This window comes from Desmodus rotundus, unplaced genomic scaffold, assembly GCF_022682495.2.
Source record: "Desmodus rotundus isolate HL8 unplaced genomic scaffold, HLdesRot8A.1 manual_scaffold_246, whole genome shotgun sequence".
In the NCBI taxonomy this organism is placed as follows: Eukaryota; Metazoa; Chordata; class Mammalia; order Chiroptera; family Phyllostomidae; genus Desmodus; species Desmodus rotundus.
Window position 1 is genome coordinate 1 of NW_026527309.1, and position 25,316 is coordinate 25,316.

The window sequence follows — 25,316 nt, forward strand, 5'->3', positions numbered from 1 at the left end:
ACCCCCCGCGGGACTCCCAGCACCCACCCCCACCCCGGGCCCGGCCCCGCCGCCCGCCGGGCCGCCGGCCTGCTGGCCCCGCCCCGCCCCTCCTCCGGCCGCGCGGCGAGGTTACAGGCGCAAACCGGACAGGCCAGACGGCATCTGGGGTCGGGCGGCCCCGCGAGGCGGCGGCGGCGGCGGCGGCGGCGGCCGCAGCTCCGCGCGCACAAAAGCCCAGGGCCGGGCCTGAACCGGGGAGAGCAGACCCGGAGAGGAGCCAGCGCTTCCTTACTCGCCACTCTAACGGGTCCTGCCCACTGAGCATGCCCAGCAGCCGCTGCCAGGCCCGCCGAGGAGTCTCGCTGTGCGCGCTCCGCTCTCCGGGCTTTAGCGGCAGCAGAGGCGGGTGGGGGGGGCGGGGGGAGCAGGACGCAGCCGCAGGGCAAGCCCCCTCCCCCAGCCAACTTCCTTAACTGAAGAGCCACGGGGGCCCGCGGAGGCGGCTTTCCACCGGGAAAAGTCCCCCTTCTATCTCCCTCCCCGCATTATACACAGGAATCCTCAGTGCACCGGCAGCCCCAAGGTGTCACAACTAGGGACGCGAGTCTGCGGTACAGGCAGGCACATGGTATAGTACGCCTGTGGTCCAGCAAACGCTTCACAGAGCCACCCTCTCCACCCAATCTTGGCTTTGACACGGTAAACATTTACCCTGTTTCATGTTATATACCTGTAGGTGCATGTCTTCACTCCCTATAGACTGCAGTGTGGCATAGCTAGCCTCAGTTATTCTCATCTGTAAAATGGGGGTAATAATCCTCAGGGTGCCCCTAGGATTATGAGTTAATACATAGAGACAGAGGACAGAGTAGACATACAGCAAACATTATTTCCAATCCTCCATTATTTTATCAACCCCAGTATGCCACCTAAGGGTCAGAGGCAAAAAATTCATTTAAAATTATATGCCCTGGCTGGTGTGGCTCAGTGGATTGAGTACTGGCCTGCGAACCAAAGGGTCGCTGGTCTGATTCCCAGGGCACAGGCCTGGTTGCGGGGCAAGCCCCCAGTAGGGGGCGCGCGAGAGGCAACCACGCAAGGATGTTACTTTCCCTCCCTCTCTTCCCGTCTTTAAAATACAGTCTTTAAAAAAAAATAAAATTAAGAAGAATCGCAACAAAGATATCTAGGACCTCCCAGGAAGTGTTGTTCTGAAGTAAACCACTCCAAAACTGGGAAGAGAGAAAAGAGAATGTTGCCTATCTTCAATGAAAAATTCGGCGTTAAGAGCCATAAAATTGTAGCAGAATTTCACAGTAAACAGATCTTCGGTAAAGTCTAAAGCAGAGAACTGGCTGATATTCGAGCTGCCTAATATTCAAGTTTCCCTAGTGACATAATAATACACTTAAAAAAGGAAAAGGTACTATCCTATTCCTACGCCTCCCACCTTTTTCAGGCACAAGGTCTTGTGGGAGATCTCAGTCCTAAAGCCTGCTCAATTACTGGAACACTTCTGACTTTTACACATTTTTCTACACTGTTATTAGGCTAACATATCTCCACTGAATCTATATACATATTTCTTCACTAGTGTTTAAGCCTCTCACTTCACCACCAACCTGCCCATATAAGAGATGAGGGAGAAAAAAAAAAAAAAAAGAGGAGTACATGCCAAGTAGGGATTAACAGAAAAAGGAGGGCCAGAGCCCTAATTCTATGGTAACTTCCTGGAGTACTAAAACTCAGTGATAACTGATGAAATGGTAAACTTTTCATTGTAAATTTCAAGAAAAGGAAACTGCTGATATGGTTGATAGGGTATTGATAACAGGTGATAGCTCTTTAAGTTAATTATTGCTGATTCTGTTTATATCAGCAGGCCTAAAAAAAGGAGGGGAGGAGACACTGGATACAATGAAGCTTCGTATTTCAGGCTGGTCAAATTAGAAAGTCAGATCTGAGTCCTGGCTCTGTCACTCACCAACCATGTGATCTGGGCATCTAGTTATTTAACCTTTTCAAGCCTCAGTTTTCCCATCCGTCAAATGCAAACAGCAGTAATATCTAACAAGCTTGCTGTGAGAATAAAGGTAAGTGAAAACGATTTATAAGCTGTTCTTTGTTATTACCCTCTGCTCCTAGCAACAATCCTAAATCTCATTCTAAACTAGTAATCTAATTTAAAATTAAACTTCCATCCTATTAAAATGCTCAGTTGGAGGCTTCTTTCCCCAAAAGACTTTTCTTGCCATCAAACTCAGTAAATACCATACTGCCAAGTAAAGTGAAAGGTTAGAGGAACTTCTATTATCTCTAGAACACTCTCAATATATCCCACCATTACTACTCCTACCCATTTTATTCTGGCTACCTTATTCAAGGGCAGACCCTGAAAAGAAGTTGAACCTATTCACTTACTCACCTCCCTAAAAAAGATCCATATAGTACAAAATACCAGGAGAAGCCTGTTTGGAAATACTGTACATTCTCATGTTATTAACAACAATTTCCATTATACTGTATCCTCCAGGGATTTGGTTTGACACTCCATAATCATCACTCATAATAAAGGGCAAGAAGGAAATCTTCATTAAGAGTCCTAATGAAACACAGACCTTCAATAAATAAGGTACCACTAGTTCCAGAACCCAACATTAATAACCCATCTTTTGAAATAGCATGTTGGATATTTCCTGCATCAGTCTGTACTAACAAATGACGAGAAACCACCACAATGTCTACCAATACGAGACTTGTTAAATTAGGACATATCTATACATACATACCCAACAAAATGTATGAGATGGTGCTATATACTGGTGTAAAAAAAGTTCCAAAAAAAATTTAAAAAGCAAATTGGAGAACATGTAAAGTATGCTATCATTTGTATAAAATAAGTACTTACATTCTTGTACACTTGCATATACATGATACTTTTAGGATATACAACAAACTGGTAACAGTAATTGTTAGAGATGGCTGAGGTGCAAGAATAGACAAAAGATTTAACCTTTTAATATAACATTTTGTGCATCTTTTGAATTTTGTGACATATACTACCTACACAAAAAATTGTTTCCATCTTTAGGCTGGATTTTTTGGAATCTACATGACATTAAATTGATCATTTTCAGATTTTACTTATGCACAACTGACAGCTTCAGGAGCCCCCTAATTACTGAAAACCCTGTATCAGAAAAATATTCTAGGGTACCACAGAGTTTTGAACAAATCAAGGCTGAGAGAAAAGTTCAGCATAAAGATGCTTTTCTGATTTCAATTGAAACTGGTACTCAGTCAACTTTGCCTTTCTTCTTTAGAAACCAAACTTCTTAAGTGACATTTATTAAACACTATGTACCTGACGCTGTGGTAAGTACTTTACATATTTAATGATTTTTATAAGATGAAAATTTGTTCCTTTCCAATTTTTTGAAACACATTTTGTATATAAAGCTTTTTCCAAATTTATTGTTAATATTATTTAGGATTCCCAAAGATGAAATATAACTAAGTCAAAAGATTTAAAGTTTTTTTTAAGCAGACTACTTATTTTTTAGAAGAAAATTCTTATTCATTAGTGACTACCCCTTTTATCTCTGGTGATCTATTTTCCACCATATACAGGGAGGGCAAAACACAGTTTATTCTTGTATTCTTATTTATTTATTAATTATTTTATTTGTGTTATTATTGGTATTATTTCATATCCTTACTTATATTTTTTAGGTAATGATGGTTGGTAATTTAACCAAAGGTCAAAGAAAGTAGATTCTTGCCCTGGCTGGTGTAGTTCAGTGGATTGAGCGCCAGCCTGCAGACTGAAGGGTGGCTGGTTCAGTTCTGGTCAGGGCACATGCCTGGGTTGCAGGCCAGGTCCCCAGTAGGGGGTACTCAAGAGTCAACCACACACTGATGTTTCCCTCTCTAAAAATAAATAATAAAATATTCTAATAAACAAAATCTTACTCTACTTTCAGAAAGTCTGAAACTGAAATTTGTAAAGACAAATCAAAATATTGTATTATCAAATTAATATAGGTTAATATTTTAAGCTTAAAAAAAATTTGTTCATTGTCATTTAGGATTCCCTACTGTGACTGTTTTTCAGCTACCAGATAAAATGGCTTCTGCTGTACAAACATGAGCTGATTGATTTTCCCCCAAAGAAAAAATTTAAGCCCACCTGAGAGCATGATAGCAGAGTATAATATAGTATTAAGGGAAGGTAATATAACATTAAGCTGGGTTTGAAAATTGTCCCAAACTTATTTCCCCTGTAACCTTCAGCAAGATAGCCAAATCTCACTTCCCTTATCTAAAAATGAAGAATTAAAATTAAACCTGCCTCACAGGATTTTGAAAATTAAATGACAATTCACATTAAAAGTATTTAGCATGGTCCTAGTCTGATAACTCAGATGGTGAGAACATCGTCCCAATATGCCAAGGTTGCAGGTTTGATCCCCAGTCAGGGCACATGCAAGAAATGAACCAAGAAATGCAGAAATAGGTAGAACAATAGATCGACGTCTGTCTCTGTCTCTCTGTCTCTCTTCCCTTCCTCTCACAAATAAATTTTTTTTTTTAATTTAGCACAGTACCTGGCACATGTTAAGTGCCAGATACACTACCAACAAAAGACATCTATTCTCAGTCCTTACTAAAAACAAGGTATCAACTTCAACATTGAGTAATTTAAGTACTATCTCAAAGATAATTCAATAGAACACTAGAAGTAACGGCAGCATTATGCAAGGTACTGCGTTATTTCCAACTGATCAATAACCAGAGGTGTATATCAGAAGATCTTAGCATTTGTCAAATTCAAAAGCCCATGGTCTCTCCCATTCAAATCAGGCTCTCCAGGGCCCAGATATTTATTTATACATAATATATATATATGTACTTTTTAGTTTTTATGTATATATTTATATATTTGAGTTCCCCGATCATTTTTAAAAAGTACTAAAGGTTCAAGCTGTCAAAAGAAAAAAAGTTCCCCAAGTGTCTGATGTAAATCACTAAAGAAATGTTAAGATAAAATGATAAAATTATTGATGCTTTAATAAGAGATTACCAAATTGTACTTACTCAACTGTTAAAATATCACTAAAAAGACTTGGGCAGATTAAAGTATCAGTTACCAAGTAACCAAAATAAATTTGATGGAATGCTTGTGAAAACTACTTGTAAACAGATTCCAGTATTTCCAGGTTTTTCCCGTTCAAATACATAGGTCTGCAGATGTGAATCAAACCATAACATCACCTCCCTGAAAGTGTCACTCCCACTGAAGTTAAGTTTTTCCTGTAGTAAAGAGAACTGTAAGACATACCTCATCAGCATTAAATTTCTAACTTCACCTTCGTGCATTTAGCTTGGACAGTTTTTAATATGCTCCCAAAGCAGGGTGTCTCAACCTTGGCACTACTGACATTTTGACCCAGATAATTCTTAGGGAGGGGTAGAGCACACAGGCAGTTCAGTGCATTTTAAGATATTTAGCAGCATCCCTGGCCATTACCCACTAGGTGCCAGTAGAACCCCACCTGACTCCAATCGTGACAACCAAAACATTCCTGGAAGTAGCCAAATTATCCTCTGGGGAGAGGCAGGCAAATCACTATGCATTGAGAACTATTGCTCTACTGAATGTTTTTCGTGCCTGACTCTCTTTAGACAATTTTCTCTTTTCTTAATGAGTTATCTCCATTTCTTCCTACAGGACAAAGTAAGCAGACCCCCCCCCCCCCAAAAAAAGGACTGGCTGGCTTTTTATTGTAGAAAACAACGATGATATTAAGTAGCACATGTACTCCTTACTTAGCTACAGGCAACATACTAATAGAAGTATGCCCATTCAAGCACTTACCAGTGTGGTCTTGAGCAAGTCACTTATCCTCTCCAAATCTGTTTCCTCATCTGCAAAATGGGAATAACAGTATCTACTTTGCAGAGTTGCTATATTAGAAATAAGTAAAATAGTACTGTGCCTGACACGTACTAGAACTACAAGGATAGCTATTATTATATTATTACCATAAAGGTTGACAGCATGGGAGGACATTGGACACCCTTTGCAGTGCTTATACCAGGATGTACACCAACTACACTGTACAGTAGAATCACCTGTGGTAGGTTTTAAAAACTGAAGATACCCAGATTCCACCCTCCAAGGGAAACAGGAACAAAGCTGAAAAAAACTTGAGATTTTTTAATATTGTACTAGAGTCTGATGTATTTTTATGCTGTTGTAAAACCTGCAGCATTCTCAGATACAAAAGCAAGTCATAAAAGTAACTGAACCACATAAATTATTTACCATAGAGAACAAAAACTACATTGCAGTAATGACATTTAACAGTTTATTTTGAAGGTCATTTTAAAAACAAAGTTAAAGACAATCTGAGAAAAAATTGCACATAATACACTCATTAAATAAGTATGGTGATTAAATCAAAATAAGGGAAATCTGTTTTCTTCTGCATCTCCAGTAACAAGTTGTTGTCCTGAAGGTTCTTATACTTTCAAAATGGTTGGGGGGGGGGGGTTGAAGGGGGGAAATCATGGCAATTAAAGCTGCCTCTTAATCATGTAAATCTAGAGTAGAAACCAAATTTTTCTGTTCTTCCCAGTAAGTCAGTTTCGATCTTCAAACTGTGCCTTGTTTTTTAAAAGATATGATGCTAGAAATTCAATAGGATTTGGTGGTCTGTAAAGGAAAAGAAATCCAAAATTTAGAAATGTATATTCTACATGTGTTCATTTAAATTTAATTTCATAATAAAAATACATCTTAAAATTTAATTTTCTTTTTACACTCAAAGGCCACTTGTAGTATAATCAATACAGTAAATGATAGGCAAGCAGGTTAGCCAACAATGTAGTTTAAAGGGATTGATATTATTGTATGGCTGAAATTTGCTTATGAACTCAATTCTAAAACGGAAGTTTCAAAAATGTACTAAAACGGAATGATGTTTACGCCAGGGGAACAATGACTTGAAGGGACCACAAGTAAGGGTGCTGGGGTGCCAGCAGTATTTTTTCTTGATCTGAATGCAGCTTACATAGGTATGCTTGGTTTCTGAAAAGTCATCAAGCTGTGCATACACCTATAATATTCTTAATTTTCTGTATGAGTATTATCCTCCAATATGAACTCAAAAACAATACAGAGAAATGGCTCTAGCATCACCATGACATTTAGATTAACTCCCTAAGTGACTAGTCAAAGGAAGCGGTATTCATTTGAACGGGTTCTGTTTTGTTTCTTTTTAAAAAGTCATTTCTGCTCTGGCTGATGTGGCTCAGTGGACTGGGTGCCAGTCTGTAAAATGAAAGGTTCGATTCCCAGTCAGCGCACACGCCTGGGTTGCGGGCCGGGTCGCAGCGGGGGTGTGCAAAAGGCAACCAATCAATGTGTCTCTCACACATCAATGTTTCTCTCCCTCTCTTTCTCCCTTCCTTCCCTTCTCTCTGAAAATAAATAAAATCTTAAAAACAAAGTCACTTCTATTTTTCTTCAAATAATTGAAATCAATTCAAATACTGCCACCACATAGCACACCTGAGAAATTAAACATATTTTAAAATTAAAGGGGCCCTGGCCAGGTAGCTCAGTTGATTAGAGCATTATCCCAACACGGCAAGGTTGCAGGTTCAATCCCCAGTCAGGACACATACAATGGAACAACAATGTTTCTCTTTCCCCCCTTCCTCTCTCTAAATTTTAAAAAATTAATATTAAGGATGTTATTGAATATTTATCACTTTTACATAAATCTTTTACATAAATTATTCTCACTGAGAAAACAAATCCAAAGTTGAAAAGTGGGAGAAACATCTTTTTAAACCCTACAAGGAGACGACATATTGGGAATCAATTTATAGTGATCTCCAAATATTCCCTGAGTACTTTAAATGAGCTTTTAACTGGCTAGCATAAACAACATTTTTCAAGATTAATTTGATAAATCATTTTGCCAGACTCTTTACTTAAAAATTGTATTTACTAAGAGCATATTACTTAAAACTACTACATAATTTTTTTCTTCTAGCATGTAAAGTAGTATTAAGATTTCTAATTACTAGCCTTTTATAAAGAACAAAAAAAAGATTTCCATATTTCATCTGTCAGTAATAGAGCTATAAATAATAAATCCTGTTTTATAAATGTAACAATATAAAAATATTCAATGTTTATCATATAATTTTACATAAATAAATATACTACTCTAAATCAATTAACTCACCCTAACTATAAGGTGTAACTCTGACAAGTTCCTTATCAAGTTACATTGGTTTGCTAGTATTTACTACTATTCTTTGACTAAAACGTAATCTGTACCTAATAAATGATGACTAATGTTACTTACAAAAAAATACTTATGAGATTTGCTTACACAAAAATAATTTAGAATTTAGAATTTAGAATTACTGGGGAATTATATGCACAGAAAAGAGAAAATCATAATCCTGTTAATAAATGTAAATCAAAACAATTTGGCAAAAATTGTTTGTAACACTCATGCTGTTGAGGCTATGATAACATTGGAATTCTTTTAAGAATAAACTTTTGGACATAAATATGATACTAAGTGTCAAACACCATAATAGTAGTCACGTCTTTGAACTAGCAAACCAACTCTTGGGAATTTACCATAGGAAAGTAATTAAATGAAAACAAAAGAGGTATTAAAAAAACAGATAAATTGCCTGGTGACCTATAATAACAAAGGAAACTGATTTTAAATTTTCAACAATGAGAAAATGGCTATGTTAATTGTGGTACCATTATAATTTAAATTAAAATCATGAAGTCTATGCAAAGATATGGAATAAGATTTATGTTATAAAGTTAAGTAAAAAGGAGATATAAGATTACCTATACATTGCCCTTGCTGGGTGCCTCAGTAGGAGAGTTGTCCCCACAACCAAAAAAAAGTTGTGAGTTTGATCCCCATTCCGGACTCACACAGGAGGCAAGCAATTGATGTTTCTCTCTCTCTCTCTCTCTCTCTCCCCCTTTCTCTCTAAGAAAACATATTCTCGCCCCGGCTGGTGTGGCTCAGTGGACTGTCAACTTGTGAACCAAAAGGTCACTGGTTCAATTCCCCATCAGCGCAGATGCCTGGATTGCAGGCCAGGGCCGCAAGTGGCAACCAATCAATCCATGTTTCTTCCACACGTGGATGTTTCTCATCCTCTCTTTCTCCCTCCATTCCCCTCTCTCTAAGAATAAATAAATAAAATCTTTTTAAAAAATCCTTGGGCAAGGATTAAAAAAAATTACACATATACTGTGATTATTAATCTTTATAACAAGGCATATGATCAAAGATCTAGGAGGAAAGAAATGAAAGTATCTGAACTGAGATTATGACTGACTTTAAAAATATCTTTAATATCTATGAATTCTTTAAAGAGGAAAATAACTATCTATAGCTAATGATATTTCAGTTAGAAAAGCCTTTATTTTGCTTTCTCTGATAACCCCTCTGCAGGTACTCTCTTACCTTTCCTTTGCAAGCACAGCAAGTCCCTGTAACAAGATAGGCACAACAGTCTGATCCAGGTAGGCACGAGTTGGCAAAGACTGGAGATCCACTTTCTGTTTTGATGACTTTTCTGCGTTAATCTTCTCATTTTCCACTATCCTCTATTCAAAAAAACAAGCATGAATATTACAAATACTTATTCTGAGTGCTAAACAAAAGTTAATGGAAACACGACACTAATAGAAAAGACAAGCCAATGACTAAAAACTGGTATTGAACCGCAAATCCTCTGCCAAAATAAAATCAAACCCATCTCTAAATTTCATTCAAGCTTCTTCTTTCTGAGAGCACCACCATATCTTTCTTTTAATGTCATATCTCCAGATCCTACTCTTTCTCACTTTCCCCTCTGCCATTTTAGAAGTAAACACAAGTCCTCCTCCTTTTTTTCATGAGAATGCCTTCTTACAGTGTGCTTCCAGAAGTCTGGGCATGACACTAAGTAGCACTGAATCACAGTGAGAAAGGTAGTCCTATTTCAATTCTTTCATCACAGATAGTATCAAGGACCAAGTTTCAGTTTGGTGCTAATATGTCTTTAACACTTCTGTAACACTTGCTTAACTCTTTCAACACATAGGATAGGCTTCAGACTTGGGGCCTTCCATTGGCAATAGAATCCAGCTAAAACACAGGGTCCAGTACAAATAACGCCCCTTTTTTTATCACAAACTCTTTTATTACAAAATCGTAAGCATGTAATTCTGTAACATAACAACATCACACTCAAGCATATCATATAACATTTTAGGTGAAATGTTCAAATTAAAACTACCAATTATTATACCCATATTATTATCCTACCAGCCACACTCAAGCAGACATTACTTCTGCCAGACTCTGTATATTAGCACTGTTTTATATTGTTTTCATTTTTATAGTTGCCCTCTATCCAAGGAGAATGCTTTTTCCATTGACATTTCTTTTTTAAAGAAATGCATCTATGATTTCTTTAAAGTGAATAAAGAAAAAATAGTACGTAAAAAGTAGTAACAAAAAAAAGGGAAAATGACCACTATGGAAAAGATGATTAAGGTGATACTGGAATGATATTCAGGAAACAGTGACTTAGACATGTCACTCCTAAGAACCCCCACATCTGGGGCCTTTCACATATTCATCTGGCATCCAGAGTGTCAAAAACTAGTGAAAATTTTTGCCTTCTTTTGAAAACCTACCATTTTAGAAATTTAGAAATTACTCTAGAAATAAGTAGCCATCTAAAACACAAAACACTATTAAGAGCACTTCCATTTTGCTCCAAACATACTCAAACTGAATATAAATGAATCAATAACCAAAAAAAAACACTTTCCTACATTCATTACCTTTTGGTTTAATTTTACTTTATAAAAAGGGGAAAAAATAACCTTAATGATATACCTACATAATATATACCATGGTTTCCAAGGATACTTCCCATAACTATGTCAGGCAACTATTCTAGGTTTGGTTAAGATTTCAATCTAATTTTGGGACCTAATAAGAAAATCTTCTATACCTAATCAATGAATAAAGTAGCTATTTGTTTGCCCACTGGTTACTTATTAGTCATTAGTAAATTTCAACAGATAATACCTAACAAACTAGTCGGTTACATGACATTCCAATCAATGCCTTCAGTAAGAAATAGTAATACCTAAGTAATTCCTATAAATCCTATAACAAACTCCTTGACCAAATCCTCTCATTTGTTTCATTCAAATATTTACTGAATATTCGGTATGTGCCAAATTGCTATGCTTAACTTTAGTTAGGTCAAAATCCTGTATTAATCTAAAAATATATACATCTCCAAACTACTATAATACAAATAGTAATAGTACACAAACTGTTAACAGTATAGAACAATGATCACATGAGGAGAAAGAAGAGGTAAGCCTATGAACGCCCCAACCTGTTTCCTGCCTTAGAGAACTTAATAGGATGCAGTGCAGAAAAGGGAACCAAAGCAGAACCCAGCAGCCTCCCTGAGTTGAGAACAGAGTTGAAAAACTCAGGGAGATCAAGCCATCTAGAGTGTGTAGGGCAGAGTACTAAAGAAGAGTCCCATGGAGAAGAGAGAGCTGCACAGAGAGGAAAGAGTTGCACAGTCAGTCACTAATGGAGACTGCCTTCCAGCCTTCCAGTGAGTACCTATCAGTGCATAGGTGTCAGGGAACTACCCCAGGTCAGGGAAAAAACTGCATGGAATGAGCAGAAGGAACAATCCCTGGCACTCACACCTATGCACTTCACTCACAGCCAGGAGTGCTTCATGTTTCTGTGACCTAGGATGGGAAAACCTCCTAATACATGAAGCATTGGGTAGAATATGAAAGAAGACAAAATAAGGTCTAAACCAAAGGCTGTTCTGGACCCACCTAATGAAGCTCAAACCTCAAAAGGAGAAAATTGTTTCCAGCCTTGGCTGGTGTGGCTCAGTGGACTGAGCGCCAGCCTGCGAATCAAGAGATCGCCAATTCAATCCCCAGTCAGGGCTTGATTCCTAGCCAGGGAACATGCCTGGGTTGTGGGCCAGGTCCCCACATGGGGGGTAGTGAGAGGCAACCACTTGCATACTGATGTTTCTCTCCCTCTCTTTCTCCCTCCAAAAGTAAATAAATATTTTAAAATAATTGTTTCCAAGTAACTTAATTCCTAGGACAAAGTTCAACGTTTGAGGCCCTGGCTGAGTAGCTCAGTTGGTTAGAGCATCATTCTCACACACCAAGGTTGTGAGTTCCATCCCTTGTCAGGGCACACACAAGAATCAACCAATGAATGCATAAATGGGTGGAGCAACAAACTGATGTGATGTTTCTCTCTCTCCCTGATGAGCTATTGAATAAAATTTTTTTAAAAAAATGTTTGAAGGATTACAAAAATAACAAGTACCCAACAAGGTAAAATTCACATTGCCAGGTGACAAAGAAGCAGGAAAATACTACCTGTAATAAGGAGAAAAATCAATCCACAGAAGGACCCAGAAGTGGCACAAATGATAATAGGTAATTCCATTAAACCAGTTATTATATCCCATATGTTCAAGAATACACAGGAAAGCACAAATAAGTTAAACAAAATACTTGGAAATAATTTGAAGTAATATTACTTCAGGCTGATGTGGCCCCCAATGAAAATGTGTTTGACACCCCTGCCATAAATGAAAAAATATACCACCACTTGACAGTAAATTGTGATAAGTTAAACTTGCATACTATAAACCCTAAAGCAAACACCTAAAGAAACTGTAACTAATAAGCCAATAAAGGAAATAAAATGTAATCATAAGGGAAAAAGCAGCAGCAGCAACTGCAGAATAGTGGTTTTCAGACTTTCCTATCTCACAAACAAGTAAATTAGAAATAAAATAATACAAGAAGTGAAGGAATATAGGGTTAATTTTATTTTGCCAAGTAAAAACTTACAAACATAATTATTACTTTACTATCACCATTAATTCATAAAAGAAAAAGCATTTTAAAATTATAGAAGCAGGAAGACCAATTACCAAATAACGTATCATTATTAAACACTCATTCCACTCATTCTCATTTTTTTCTCCTTTACCATGGAAATTGGTCTCTGGTTTGAGAAAAAGCATTTGGGTATCATTGCTCTACAGTAGTATGGCTCTGGCATCATATACAAACACCATGAAGAAAAGATTATTGATGCCTAAAAAAAAAGCCTCTTTAATAACTGGAAAACAAAGTGGTATAGTGCATGTTCACCCCATCAGCAGGATTAAGTTCAACTAGAAATTGCATCAGAAAGAGAAAGATTCTCTTATCAGTACTGATATCAAAGCAATAAACCGATACCAAACAATCAACATTCCAAGCAATTTTTTAGGCACAGAGTAGTCACTCCAAAGGCCAGCAAACTGTAGGAGTTGGTCAAGATAGGCAATACAATTTACTTGTACTTTAAAAGTGTCAACCTGCCTAGGTTTAACACACAGCTCTCCAAGTAACCTCCTGGTAACCCTGGACAAGTTACTCAACTTCTCTGAGCCTTACAGAACTGAAGATATATACAAATTACTTAGGAGTGTGTCTGGTACATAGTAAAAGGGCTAAAGAAATATTAGCAGCTAGGCCCTGGCCAGGTACTCAGTTGGTCAGAGCAACAACCCCATACGCCAAGGCTGCAGGGTGCGGGTCAGACCCCAGATCACGGCACATACAAGAATCAGCCAATGAATGCATAAATAAATAGAACAAATCAAAATCGGTATCTGTCTCTCTTTCTCTCTCTCTCCATTTGACAAAAATAAAAAAGGAAATATTAGGAGCTGTTACTATTATTACTGTCCTTGGAAATGCTCCTTCCCCCATGTATCCAACCTTAATCACCAGTAATGTCTTTCTTTTTACAGTAAAAGGCATACATCTCCTTCCAGAAGTCTCTGTCTTCCTAACCAATTCCACCCAGCTCTGGTTAATTAATTTTTCCATCATTTATTCATTCATTTACAAAGTAACTTCTACATTTAGACAATAATCTCTTGGCACTTATATGAAAAGCTCTATAAAAGTTACCTTCTTTTTCATGTTTTTTTCTGAATTCAGACTTAACCATCTAAGGCAAAAAGTGTCTACTATGTATGTTATAGCTTCCAATGGCACCTGACTAATGAACTCTGCAAAGAAATCAACATTTATTAAATGCTGACTATACCAACACAATTCTGCTACAAAGACAATGGCCTTCTTAATTTTAATGTGCTGTTTCTCCAAAGCAATATTCCAATAGATGTATTAAGAGACACCAAGCAAAATGATTCCATGTCTCCACTAGCAATGCATGTATTTCTTTGTATCACTTTCACAAGCTCAACCTCTTGACTCAAAATTAATTTGTACGTCTAAATACCATGAAGTGTTAGTACTGCTAATAAAACAAGCTCTCTGTAATTTTCTAGTATTTGCTTTATTAAGATAAAGTTTTCCCTTGGGCAAAGCAACCTAGTAAAAATGGATCCCAAGTTCCTCCAGCTCTTACAGAGACGCACAGAAACAGCTTAGAAACCGGGTGAGTTACCTCGACGTTATCTGTGAGGCCGTACTCAGAGTGAGGATTTTCTGAAACCTAGAAAACAAAACACAGGTCAAAGAGACATCGGCCACCCTTTCCCGCTGCACACCGCCACCATGAATCCAGGGCCTCCGAGTACCTGCGTCTGTCCCTCCAGCATCTGCTCTGGCTCCATGGCGGACCCAGCAAGTCACAGTCCCCGGCTACCAGTCTTGGAAAACAAGAACAACCATGTGTTACCCGGGAGATTTCAACACTACGCCGCCAGGACGGAGTCGAGAGAAGCCCCCGACCCCGCCCCTCACCCCCACCTGGGCGCTGGATCACCCCGAGCAGTAGAGAAGCAGGGAGAGACAGTCCACGACTGAGTGGCCGCATCAGGTCCGGAAGCTCCACGATCCCGAGATCCTACAAGAAGTGATGAAAGGGGTGAAGGGGGCTGATTACCCGCGCCCGAGCCGTCCGTTCCTAAGAGACCCGCAGCGCGCCACCAACTCCCAGCACAAACCGCTTCCGCCGTAAGTGAGGGCTGTCGCACGTCTGACGCGCTTGCGCAGAACTGCCCCGCAGGCCTAGGTTGAGGAATGTCCCTGAGGCGTGGGAAGTCTACCTTTCTCTAATCCTTTCGCAGAGTATGGTAGGCAAGGTCGGGCCATCCCGGCTGTGAGAGAGAGTCATTCCTCGACCTGCCCTGCCAGGGCGCGCGCCACCTCTACGGCAGGCCCACTGCCCGCTCGCGGGCAGGGTTTCGGCCGCCCGGGCTCGGTGCTGCCGGAGAGCTTCTGCCCAAGCTTTTCCTCTCCCAACCGAAACCACTTGCTCGGTAGTCCTAACTAGAAAAATCTCAAACCCAAGCTCAACAGTCTGCGAAAGAATGTCAGTGTTTCACTCTAAAGCCAAACGAAGCAGCAGTGTTTGGGGGGTTCGTAGTAAGCCTTGATTCAAGTCCTTTAAGTTGTGAATATGCGATATTAATGCTACCTTACGTCTGTATCAAGACTGGCAATATGCAAAGCTTTCCAAAACGTGATACTATTGATACTGTTGTTTTTGTACAAAATACAAAGGATAATTTGCCTTCACGCAATTTGTAAGTAGTAAACAGAAACTAGTAAATCGGATTGTCTTAATTCAAATAAATTCCATTTATTTTAGTGCAATTTTAAGTAACAGTCGTTAAAGTTCATACCTTTGGCTCAATAATCTAATTTGTAGTTGCACTTTATAATATGAAAATTTGAAAACACCAAATATTTGGAGAGTAAATTATGGCATATCGATTGAATGGAATATCAGCCATTCAAAATCATGACTGTAGAAATATGGAAATATTTAAGATTATCACATTAAGTTTTTTTTGAGGTAGAGGACAACTTCATTTTGCTACTCTAAAAACTGCATGTATAAAGATGTAAAGAAAATAAAATTTGTTTAGGAGCTAGTCTTGTGGGTATGTTTTTAAAGTTTTATAATGTATACTTGATTAGGATTGTGATTGGTGACAGCTACCACATAGCACTCTGAGGATTTTTCACGTAAGTCTGATGCAAAGACGCAAGTGCATAGTAGAGAATACAAAAACCAACTAGTAAACATAATGACTCAAATGAAGATTAAGTGCTTTTCAGGAGTGGGAAATAACAACAAATAAGACCAGAGAATAATTGGGGAAATTTAAGACAATAGTTAAGTGCACTGTTATATTATAATATATCCATACATTTCCCAAACATAGTAGGCCCTCAATGTATATTACCAAATTCCAGAAAGTAACGAAGAGCTGCCGATTTACATTTTCTAAGTACTGACAGTAAAGTAGGAAGTTAGGCTCTGAGCTCCTTTATAGCAAAGACCTCGTCTTATATATCTTTGTACTTCACCCAGTGCCTAGTACGTTGCAGGTGCACAACATTAATTGAGTTGAGTTGATCCATAGTCAAAATCCAATATTAATATATACACCTGACACTTCTGAAGACAAAAAAAAGGCAATGTAAAAATGATTACTGAAGGCTACAGCACAGAACTAAGTGTCAGCCAGGTTTCTTTCAAACTAAAGAAGAAGAATTAGTGTGGTGTACAAAAAGGTTTCGCCAAAGTTTTTACTTTTACAATTTATTAATTGTAAGAGTCAGAAAACAAGCCATTACAGCAGAGAGATGGGCAGATTTAAAAAATGACAGAAATGATGTAAATGAATTACCAAGAAAGTAAGAGGAAGCATAAAGTTAATTAAAGATACTGCAGAATGCTAAGTTTTGATATGAATTAAAAGATTCTAAAGATGAGGCCCTGGGAACCATGATTATGAGGGAATTTTCAATAATGTGTACTGTCTGGACAGCTTGAAAAGACATTTAACTGTTATTTGAACTTGTGTCAAACTGTGCAGTCCTCTTCTCATCTGCTTCTATTATGTCTTTCTATTATGGTACTTCCTCATTCTGCCTTTATTTTGTGTACAGTTAAACACAATTAGATTTTGAGCTCTTTGGAGACAAAGATCTTAACTATACTCATCTTTGTATTTGTTTGTTTCTTATATTCAATAAATATACTTTCAAAAAGAGTGACTACATAGGGAAAGAAGCACTGGCACCAAAGTTCTACTCTAGACTTCCTGTCCTTCTTGGAGTTTTAAGGAGATAGTAGTTAAAGATTCTAGAACTAGAATTCTAAAAGCTGCAATAATAAAGAACACCTGTGCTTGACCTCCTTTTTACATACTTGGTGCAAATTCCATTTATAAAACATTAACCTATTAGACAGGCAATAGCTATGTAGGAATAATATTATATGTGTAGTAGAGAAACACTTGATTTGGGTGTAAATATTAAAACCTGGTTCCTTCACTTGTTTGCCATGTGAAATTAACCAAAGATTTTAACTCTTCTGAGCGTCACGTTTTTTCACATAAAATTAGGATAACAATGCTTACTTCATTGAGAGGCTCAAATGAGGCAAGATGGGTGAACTGCTTTGTAAACTTAAAGTACCTATTTTATCTCTATCTACTTCAATATTATAATGATGTTCTAACTTTATTGTTGTTGCTTCTATTTAGTTCTTAGGAAATTTGTGGAAAAGAAAGAGCTCAGAGAAGTAAAAAACGTGATTCAGCATGCTTGTGCATGCACACACAGACGTGTTTGCATTAATCTATGGTAGAATTCATTGAGTGTAAATGGGCCCTCTGAGCACAGTTTATGGGGAGGGACATGAGCCACTCCTCAAGACAACCTACAAATATATATTCCAGATTCCATAAATCACTTTTCCAAGGAAGTATCTTTTGATGGCTAATATAGGAAGACAACTGCTCTACCCATATTTCCCTTGGCTCCTTTACCAAACCCCATACCCAAGCACCCTTGCCACTAGCTCCATCTCAGAAATAATGGTATATCAAGGAACATACAAAATGAGCTTTGTAAAGACATAAATACAGTGCATTCCTTTGATTTTTATTAATACAGACATGATCTCAGGAAATAAAAATGAAAAGGCTAACCTTATCATTTCCAATCTAAATTGTCAATTATTTCTGCCATTTCTCATAACAGATTATATTTAGATTTTTTCTAAAATGTTCTAAATGATCTTGAATGTTTAAAAGTTGATTTTATTATTTTTTCAAATCCAAATAACTAAAATTTATGTTTATAAATAAGTCATGGGTTACTAAATAATAGGTATAATATATAACTTTGATATCTCAATTTTAAGATACTCAGAGCCATTCCATGCTAATTTATGTCGAAACCACTTCTCAAAAACAAACTTGGGCAATACAAAGGAAATAGGTAGTCATACCACTTTACTTTTCTTCCTAGAAAGAGGCTTTTCAGTTAAAGGTGAGATCATATGGTATTTGTCCCTCACCCTCTGGCTTATTTCACTTAGCATAAGCTCTCCAGTTCCATCCATGCTGTTGCAAAGGGTATAAGCTCCTTCTTTCTCTCTGCTGCATAGAATTCCTTGTGTAAATATATCATAGTTTTTTGATCCACTCATTTGCTGATGGGCACTTGGGTTGCTTCCCATATGATCTCACCTTTACTGGAACTTAATCAGCAGAAGAAAAAAGCAAACAAAATATAACCAGAGACATTGAAGTTAAGAACAATCTAACAATAGCCAGGGGGGAGTGGGGAGGGGACAGTGAGGAGAGGGGATTACAGGAACTACTATAAAGGACACATGGACAAGATCAAGGGGGAGGGTGGAGGTGGGGGAGGGAGGTGGGTTCAGCTGGGGTGGGGGTGGAGGGATGGGGAGAAAAGGCATACAACTGTAATTGAATAACAATAAAAATTTAAAAAATAAAATAAAAATAAAGAGGCTTTTACTGCCTTTGGTCTGCCATTGGTATTTCACATTATCTCTTGGCCCCAGGGCTCCTGGGTGGGGCTGGTCCCAGGGAGGGCTTCCTCCTGGGAGGTCCTGGATAGTACTTAGCAGAGAAGGGAGAGCACGTAAAGCAGGGACGGGGGGGGGGGGGGGGGGGGGGGGGGGGGGGGGGTGGGGGCGGGGGTTGGCTTTGCCCCAAGCACTCAGAATTCCTTTGTCTTATCTGGGCCGCAGTTTCCCCTCTGAACACCTGAAAGGGTTGTGGGGAAATCCAGTACCTCACAATGCCTAAAATATGGCACGACTATGGCCTGGCTGTCTCCCAAGGGACTTCCTTCCTTTCCAGCAGCCCCCTCGGCCATCCCCACCCCATTCCCACAGGAAAAATAAATTACTTTGGTTTCCTTAAATCTGCCTAAAATTTCTGTAGTTATTGAAACCACAAACTGATCGTATACCACCTTATTTTATTTTATTTTAGATATTATTTATTTATTTTTATGTGTGTCATCCTTGTGCAGGAGCCATGCTAATCTTCTCTGTATCATTCCAATTTTAGTGTATGTGCTGCCAAAGCGAGTACTATTTTTTTTTTTTTTTGGTGGGGGGAGAAAGAGAGGGAAAAAAACATCTATCCGTTGCCTCTTGCACACCTCCACCCGGGGACCTGGCCCACAACCCAGGAACGTGCCCTGACAGGAATTGAACCTGCAACCTTTTGTTTTGTAGGATGATACCCAACCCACTGAGCCAAGCCAGTCAGGGCGGCACCTAATACATGATTATTTTTTAATGTTTTTTCTTTATAATATCAAAATGCATTGATAATGTACACATATATGGGAGAGTGCAGAAAAAATTTAATTAGAAGTTCAATTATGTTCAGGTACCCTGCAAAGTAATTTACTTATTCCACCACATGATATTCTAATAGCCTTGTAAGGTACTGTACATATGATTATTCCCATTAAAAAAAAGATGATAAAATAGACTCATAAAATTCTCACATATTTTTCCATAAGTAATTATACAACTAGTTGAAATATCATACCAGATCCATCTAATTCCAAAGTTTGTGCCTCCGGCTATACATAAAGGACAAATGTATTAGTATGCTTTAGGTGTCCAGTAATATAAATCCCAGCTCATATTTGTTAAACAATAAAGAAGACTTTATGGATAACAACTGAAAAACCGGGCAATAAAGTGGACATCAGACAAAGATTAGTTGTGGCTTCTCTGTGGTTTCTCTGCAGTTATCTCCCTTTTCTCCTCTATACAATCAGCTTCCGACCTCAGGCTGCTCTTCTCATGGGTGAGAGATGATTGCCAAAAGTATTGGGGGCTACATTCTTGCTTTTTCACATTCAAGGAGAGAAAGCATCACTTCTCATAGGTCTACTGATGGACCGACAGTCTGAACTTGGCTCTGGTCTGTCCACCTTGAACCGGTTATTCTGATAATGTGGGTGCCTGGGTAGACTAACACAGACGTGAATTATTGTTCATCCCTAAACAATGACAGGATGTGACTCAGTGCTAGTTAATCCCACCTAAATTGCATGACTGCTATTGAGAGAGGATTGCTTCCACAAGGGAAACACCTAGAATGGGTAGGAAGGAGGAAGAAAGGGAAAGGATTCTGAGTAGTTAGCCAAAAAACATTCACTACCATATTATATAAAGAATTTATACTCTCTATGAGCTTACAATGAAAGAGATAAACAGAATTTTTACTTTGATGTGTCAATTCTACTTCTAGAACTTTATCCCATAGAAACACAAAGCCGTACAAAGATATAGATACCTATTGTACCATAGTTTTTAATAGGAAAAGATTGGCAATAGGTTAAATTGTTGTATCTCAATACAATGGACCACTGTGTAGCCATTGAAAAGAATGAGGTAGATCTGAAGGTATTGGCATAAAAAGACATTCACAAAATAATTTTATATGAAAAAAATGCATGTTGTAGGAAAATCCGTGTAGTGAGATTCTATTTTTGCACATATATATTTGTATATGCATAGGAAAAAGCCTGGAGAGATATACAACAAACTATTAATAGTGGTTACCTCTGGAGAGGGAAAATGAGGAGGGGAAGTCTTTGCTTTATACAAAACTTTTTATTAGTGTTTGAACTTTTTTTACCAAAATCATGAATTTGTTTTAAAAAATTAATTAGAAAATATTATATAAAACGTTCAATAATGACAAAGAATGTGAGTAATGTGTCTATGTGAGTAATGAGTCTAATTGGTTGTATGATAGTATTAAAAGAAAAATCTTCCAGTTCATGCTTCCCTTCACCCAGGTGTTCATTAGTAGCTCGAAGAAAACAGTTAACATATTAGGCTGAGACTGCTACCCTTAGGCCTGCTTGAAAGATTGGCTGCTTTCTGGGAATTTGAATAATAAACAGCTCCCTACACTGATATAGACTTTCTCTAAATGATAAGAGTGTCTGATTGTACCTAAACCGTTGGTGCAAACAGTGTGGTTTATATCAGGTACCTGCATATTCCTTCTAGTGGTCTGGAATTTTGGTGTGTCTTAGGCAGAGGGTGCCAACATAATCAGCCCCAACAAAAACCCAAGCACTGAGTTTCCGATGAGTGTCCCTGGGAAACAACATTTCTCATGTGTTGTCAGAACCGAGTGCTGGAGGAATTAAGCGTGTCCTGTGTGAATCCAGTGAGAGAAGACTCTCGGAAGCTGGTGCCTCATTTCCTCCAGGTTTTGCCCCGTGTGCCTTTTCCCTGTGCTGATTTTGCTTTGTATCCTTTCGCTGTAATAAATCATAGCAGTGACTATTGACTATCTTCTGAATCCTGTGAGTCCTCCTAGTAAATCAAACCTGGAGCTGATCTTGAGGACCTCAAACTCTTGGGCAGTTTAAGAGATATGTAAATAACAGTGCCTTCTCTCATAAATCTGTATTCTTCTTGTTCATCAAAGATCAGACATGGATGTGGTACATATAAATGACAATATAAGATAATGATTGACTAAAGGTTAAGTTGAATGCTATGGAGCATAAATTCTGAAGGAGGTCAGATGAGATTGAGATAAATATAAGTAGGTATCTTTGGAGTAGTATTGAACAAAGAATAAGTATTTAAGCAAAGCTGGGAATGGGCAGGGTGGATATAACATACACTGAAACACCAATGAAGACATTATATGGAGAAACTCAATTATTCTTACCAGAATTTAGGAATTGAACTTATTGGATAAGATGAGGAGGAGGGTCTCAAGGATAAAGAAAACTTTCTGAAACCACCGCGGCTGGTAGAAACCGCCCTTGAAAGCAAACAACTCCTATGTGTGCCAACATTCACCCTGTACTAACAGTTCCCACTACTCTGCTTTTCACGCGCACTCGAGTCAACACACCCTGCCCATCCTAATATAGAAATGCAATGCTATATCATATACCCAACTATTTTGTTTAAAGTGGTAACTGAATACACCCTTGGATAATCATCTTAGGGCATTCATTTCTAATTTTGTATCAGCTGACTCTGCTTATGCTTCCACAGAATCATAGCTTTAAAATCAAGTTGAACAGGTTAAGCAACAATTTTTACTCTTACACCTACTGCTATTTCAAAACCATGAACTCATCCACACTTTCACTAGTAACAAGTCATCTATAACTAGAGACTCTCAAACTGGTGTCTTTGTTTTGGTTTGTTTTAAAATTTTGGGTCAATATCAATTAAGCAATAGATTCACATAAAATTCAGAATTTTGGTTTCTCTTGGAATGTTTAAAAAATCTGGCACTAGTAGACCACACATTCCTGAAAGGCAAAAATCAGCTGGAGCTGGGTAACAGCTACCCATCCTATAAAGGGGTGCTACTCTTCAGTTTCTTGGTCTCCATCATTCACATCATACACAGATTTTTTAATTTCACACCCACACTTGGAACTAATATGCTATATGTCTGACCACTGTTGCTAGCTTCTATTTGAGTTTTTTGGCCACTGCAACAGACTATAAGTTTGATCTTATTCCCTATTATAATCTTGGTACCTTACTCATTGCCAGTCCATGCTTAATACCTATTTGTTGAACAAGTGAATCAATAATAAGTACCACAATGTGGACTCAATACAGGGAAATGGTTAATTGCCCACAATTATGTTTTTGCTTATTAACACAGATAATAGGATAATAATCACCTAATTGTTACTTTACTCCTCCCATCCCTTGCCTTCAGCTATGCCTTTTTAAAATTTTTTTTAAATTTATTTTTAGAGTGAGGGGAAGGAAGAGAGAAAGAGAGGAAGGGAAACATCCATCATTTGCCTCTCACACGTCCACAACTTGGGACCTGGACTGCAACCCAGGCCTGTGCCCTGACTGGGAATGGAACCATCAACCTTTTGGTTCACAGGCTGACAGTCAATCCACTGAGCCACACCAGACAGGGCCAACTATGTCGTTTTAATTTGTTTCCCTTTCAAGTTTTCTGCCTTTTTCAGAATCGGTCACTTCCTCTGTTGGTTCTGGGTGTGTCATTTTATTTTACTCTTCTTTTTAATTTAAAGGAGGACTTTAATACCTGTCATTAGTCCCTACTTCAAATAATCCAACGTCTTTCAAGCTGGAGAGTAGAGCTAAAATATCCAGGGGGGAAAAAAAACTACTTGGTGGTAGTCACTTTGTAAATAGATTAATGGGCTAAAGTGATAAAGTGACTGAATGTCCTGGATTAGTTGGCACAGTACTCAGCTCCTCCTTTTTGTTCTGGTGAAACTGGCCCAGATTCCATTCAAGATTAAGTGTTCTCCAAGTCTTCACCATCTGAAAACTGGGAGGCTGTCAAATGGTGGGTTAAATGGCTGAGAAGGTTAGGATCTTCAGACCAAACAGATTATAAGGCCAGGGTAACATCCTTGGGACAAATTTAGGAAGAGATTAATTCAGAAAATGGATGTGACTGGGAAGTAATTTCAAGAAGCAGAAAATGTGTTGAGGTTACTAAAAATTGAGATCCCAGTAGAGTCTGAATTCTGGAATGGATAGTAGGTGTAAGAGACAAAAACAAATGAAATTTATTGAGCCCTCTTATGTTACAGGTATTATGCTGGAGGTTTTAGATGTATTCTTTCATGTTGTAATTTAATTCTTATTCCACCCATTTTCCAAAGGTGTTAACTAGTTAAAGAACTTGTTTTATTTCACACAACTAATAAGTGACAGGACTAGGATACCAACTCAAGTCTTTCTGACTCTTAATCTATGTTGTTACCACACCCCGCCTCCCCCAAATGGGCAAGGTACAGAAAAGCACAGTCAATATTAAGCACAACTGGATATCAGAGTTAGCAAGTGGGAAGCCAGAAGCCAGAAACTCAACACATGGATGACCAGGAATGAAAGATAACCCCTTCTCCAAGGGCTAAACACATATTTCATAATTAATAAAATATAAACAGACTACATAAAAATGTTTTTCTCTGGAAGCCTAGATTTTTCTTTTAAGACCCTGAAGTATGTGTCATTAACTAATATGTGACGTTGGGCAAGTAACAGACTGTTAGAGTTTCAAATTCTCTATTTTAAAAAATGAAGATAATCTTAACTCAAATAGTGATGATTAAATAACACAGTAAAAGTTAAACGGCTTAGCTCAGAATGTGGTTCAATGTTAGTTAGTGGTAGTAGTCACCATCATCACTGTTCTCTCCATAAACTTAAGTATGTTAATTTACCTCATGATTAAAATATGGTTTTTATAATTCAGCAAAATGGTTGGGCAATGATTTCCCAAATGAGCCATCCATCCTAAGCTCCAATCTGAATTTGAGGTAAAAAGAAATTTGATACATAATCACTGTGGCGGATTACTTGCAAAGATGCCACAATAATTCTGTATGTAAAAAGGGATACCCACGCACACACACACATCCCTTTACAATGTGACTTTGCCACTCCTCCATCAACATATAGAATTTATTTTCCCATCTCTTACATTGTAGGTGGCCTTGTGACTTACTCTGACCAAAAAAAAAAAAAGCAACAGAAATAACATTGTGCAACGATGGAGTTTAGGTTTCAAGAGGCCTTGCAGCCTCCACTCATACTGTTGTAGATGCCAGATCCAATGTAAAGAACTCTGGAATACCCTGCTGAAGATATATGCACCAGCCAGCAGCCACCACCAGCATCTGCACATGTGAGTGAGGATAGCTAGCCCACTCAGCCCCAGTCCAGCCATCAGATGACTGCACCCCCATGAATGTCCCGAGGCAATGCCAGCAGAAGAACTACCCAGGTTAATCCAGCCCAAATTGCTGACTCATAAAATTGTGAGTAAATAAATGGCTGTTTTCTTAAGTCAGTGAGTTTGGTCTATTACACAGCAACATATTTCTACAATAA

At 38.2% G+C, this 25,316-nt stretch overlaps 1 protein-coding gene and 1 non-coding gene across 3 annotated transcripts; both read right to left on the reverse strand.

Moving 5' to 3' along the window:
* Nucleotides 1-6,339: 6,339 nt before the first annotated feature.
* On the reverse strand, nt 6,340-15,120 carry DPY30 (dpy-30 histone methyltransferase complex regulatory subunit). 2 transcript variants are annotated; one of them, XM_024553029.3, is made up of 5 exons: nt 15,018-15,120; nt 14,710-14,781; nt 14,577-14,624; nt 9,507-9,649; nt 6,340-6,700 (listed from the first exon to the last, which is right to left on the reverse strand). In XM_024553029.3, the coding sequence occupies exons 2-5, from the start codon at nt 14,743-14,745 to the stop codon at nt 6,628-6,630; spliced, it is 300 nt and encodes a 99-aa protein (XP_024408797.1). In that variant the 5' UTR covers nt 14,746-14,781; nt 15,018-15,120; the 3' UTR covers nt 6,340-6,627. The 2 variants fall into 2 exon arrangements, with proteins under 2 accessions (XP_024408797.1, XP_024408798.1); XM_024553030.3 differs by having other exon boundaries at nt 14,882-15,091.
* A 4,277-nt stretch (nt 15,121-19,397) lies between these two features.
* LOC112298214 (U6 spliceosomal RNA) lies at nt 19,398-19,503 on the reverse strand. The gene has a single exon (XR_002974120.1). It is a non-coding gene; the product is annotated as a U6 spliceosomal RNA (small nuclear RNA).
* Between the last annotated feature and the right edge of the window lie 5,813 nt (nt 19,504-25,316).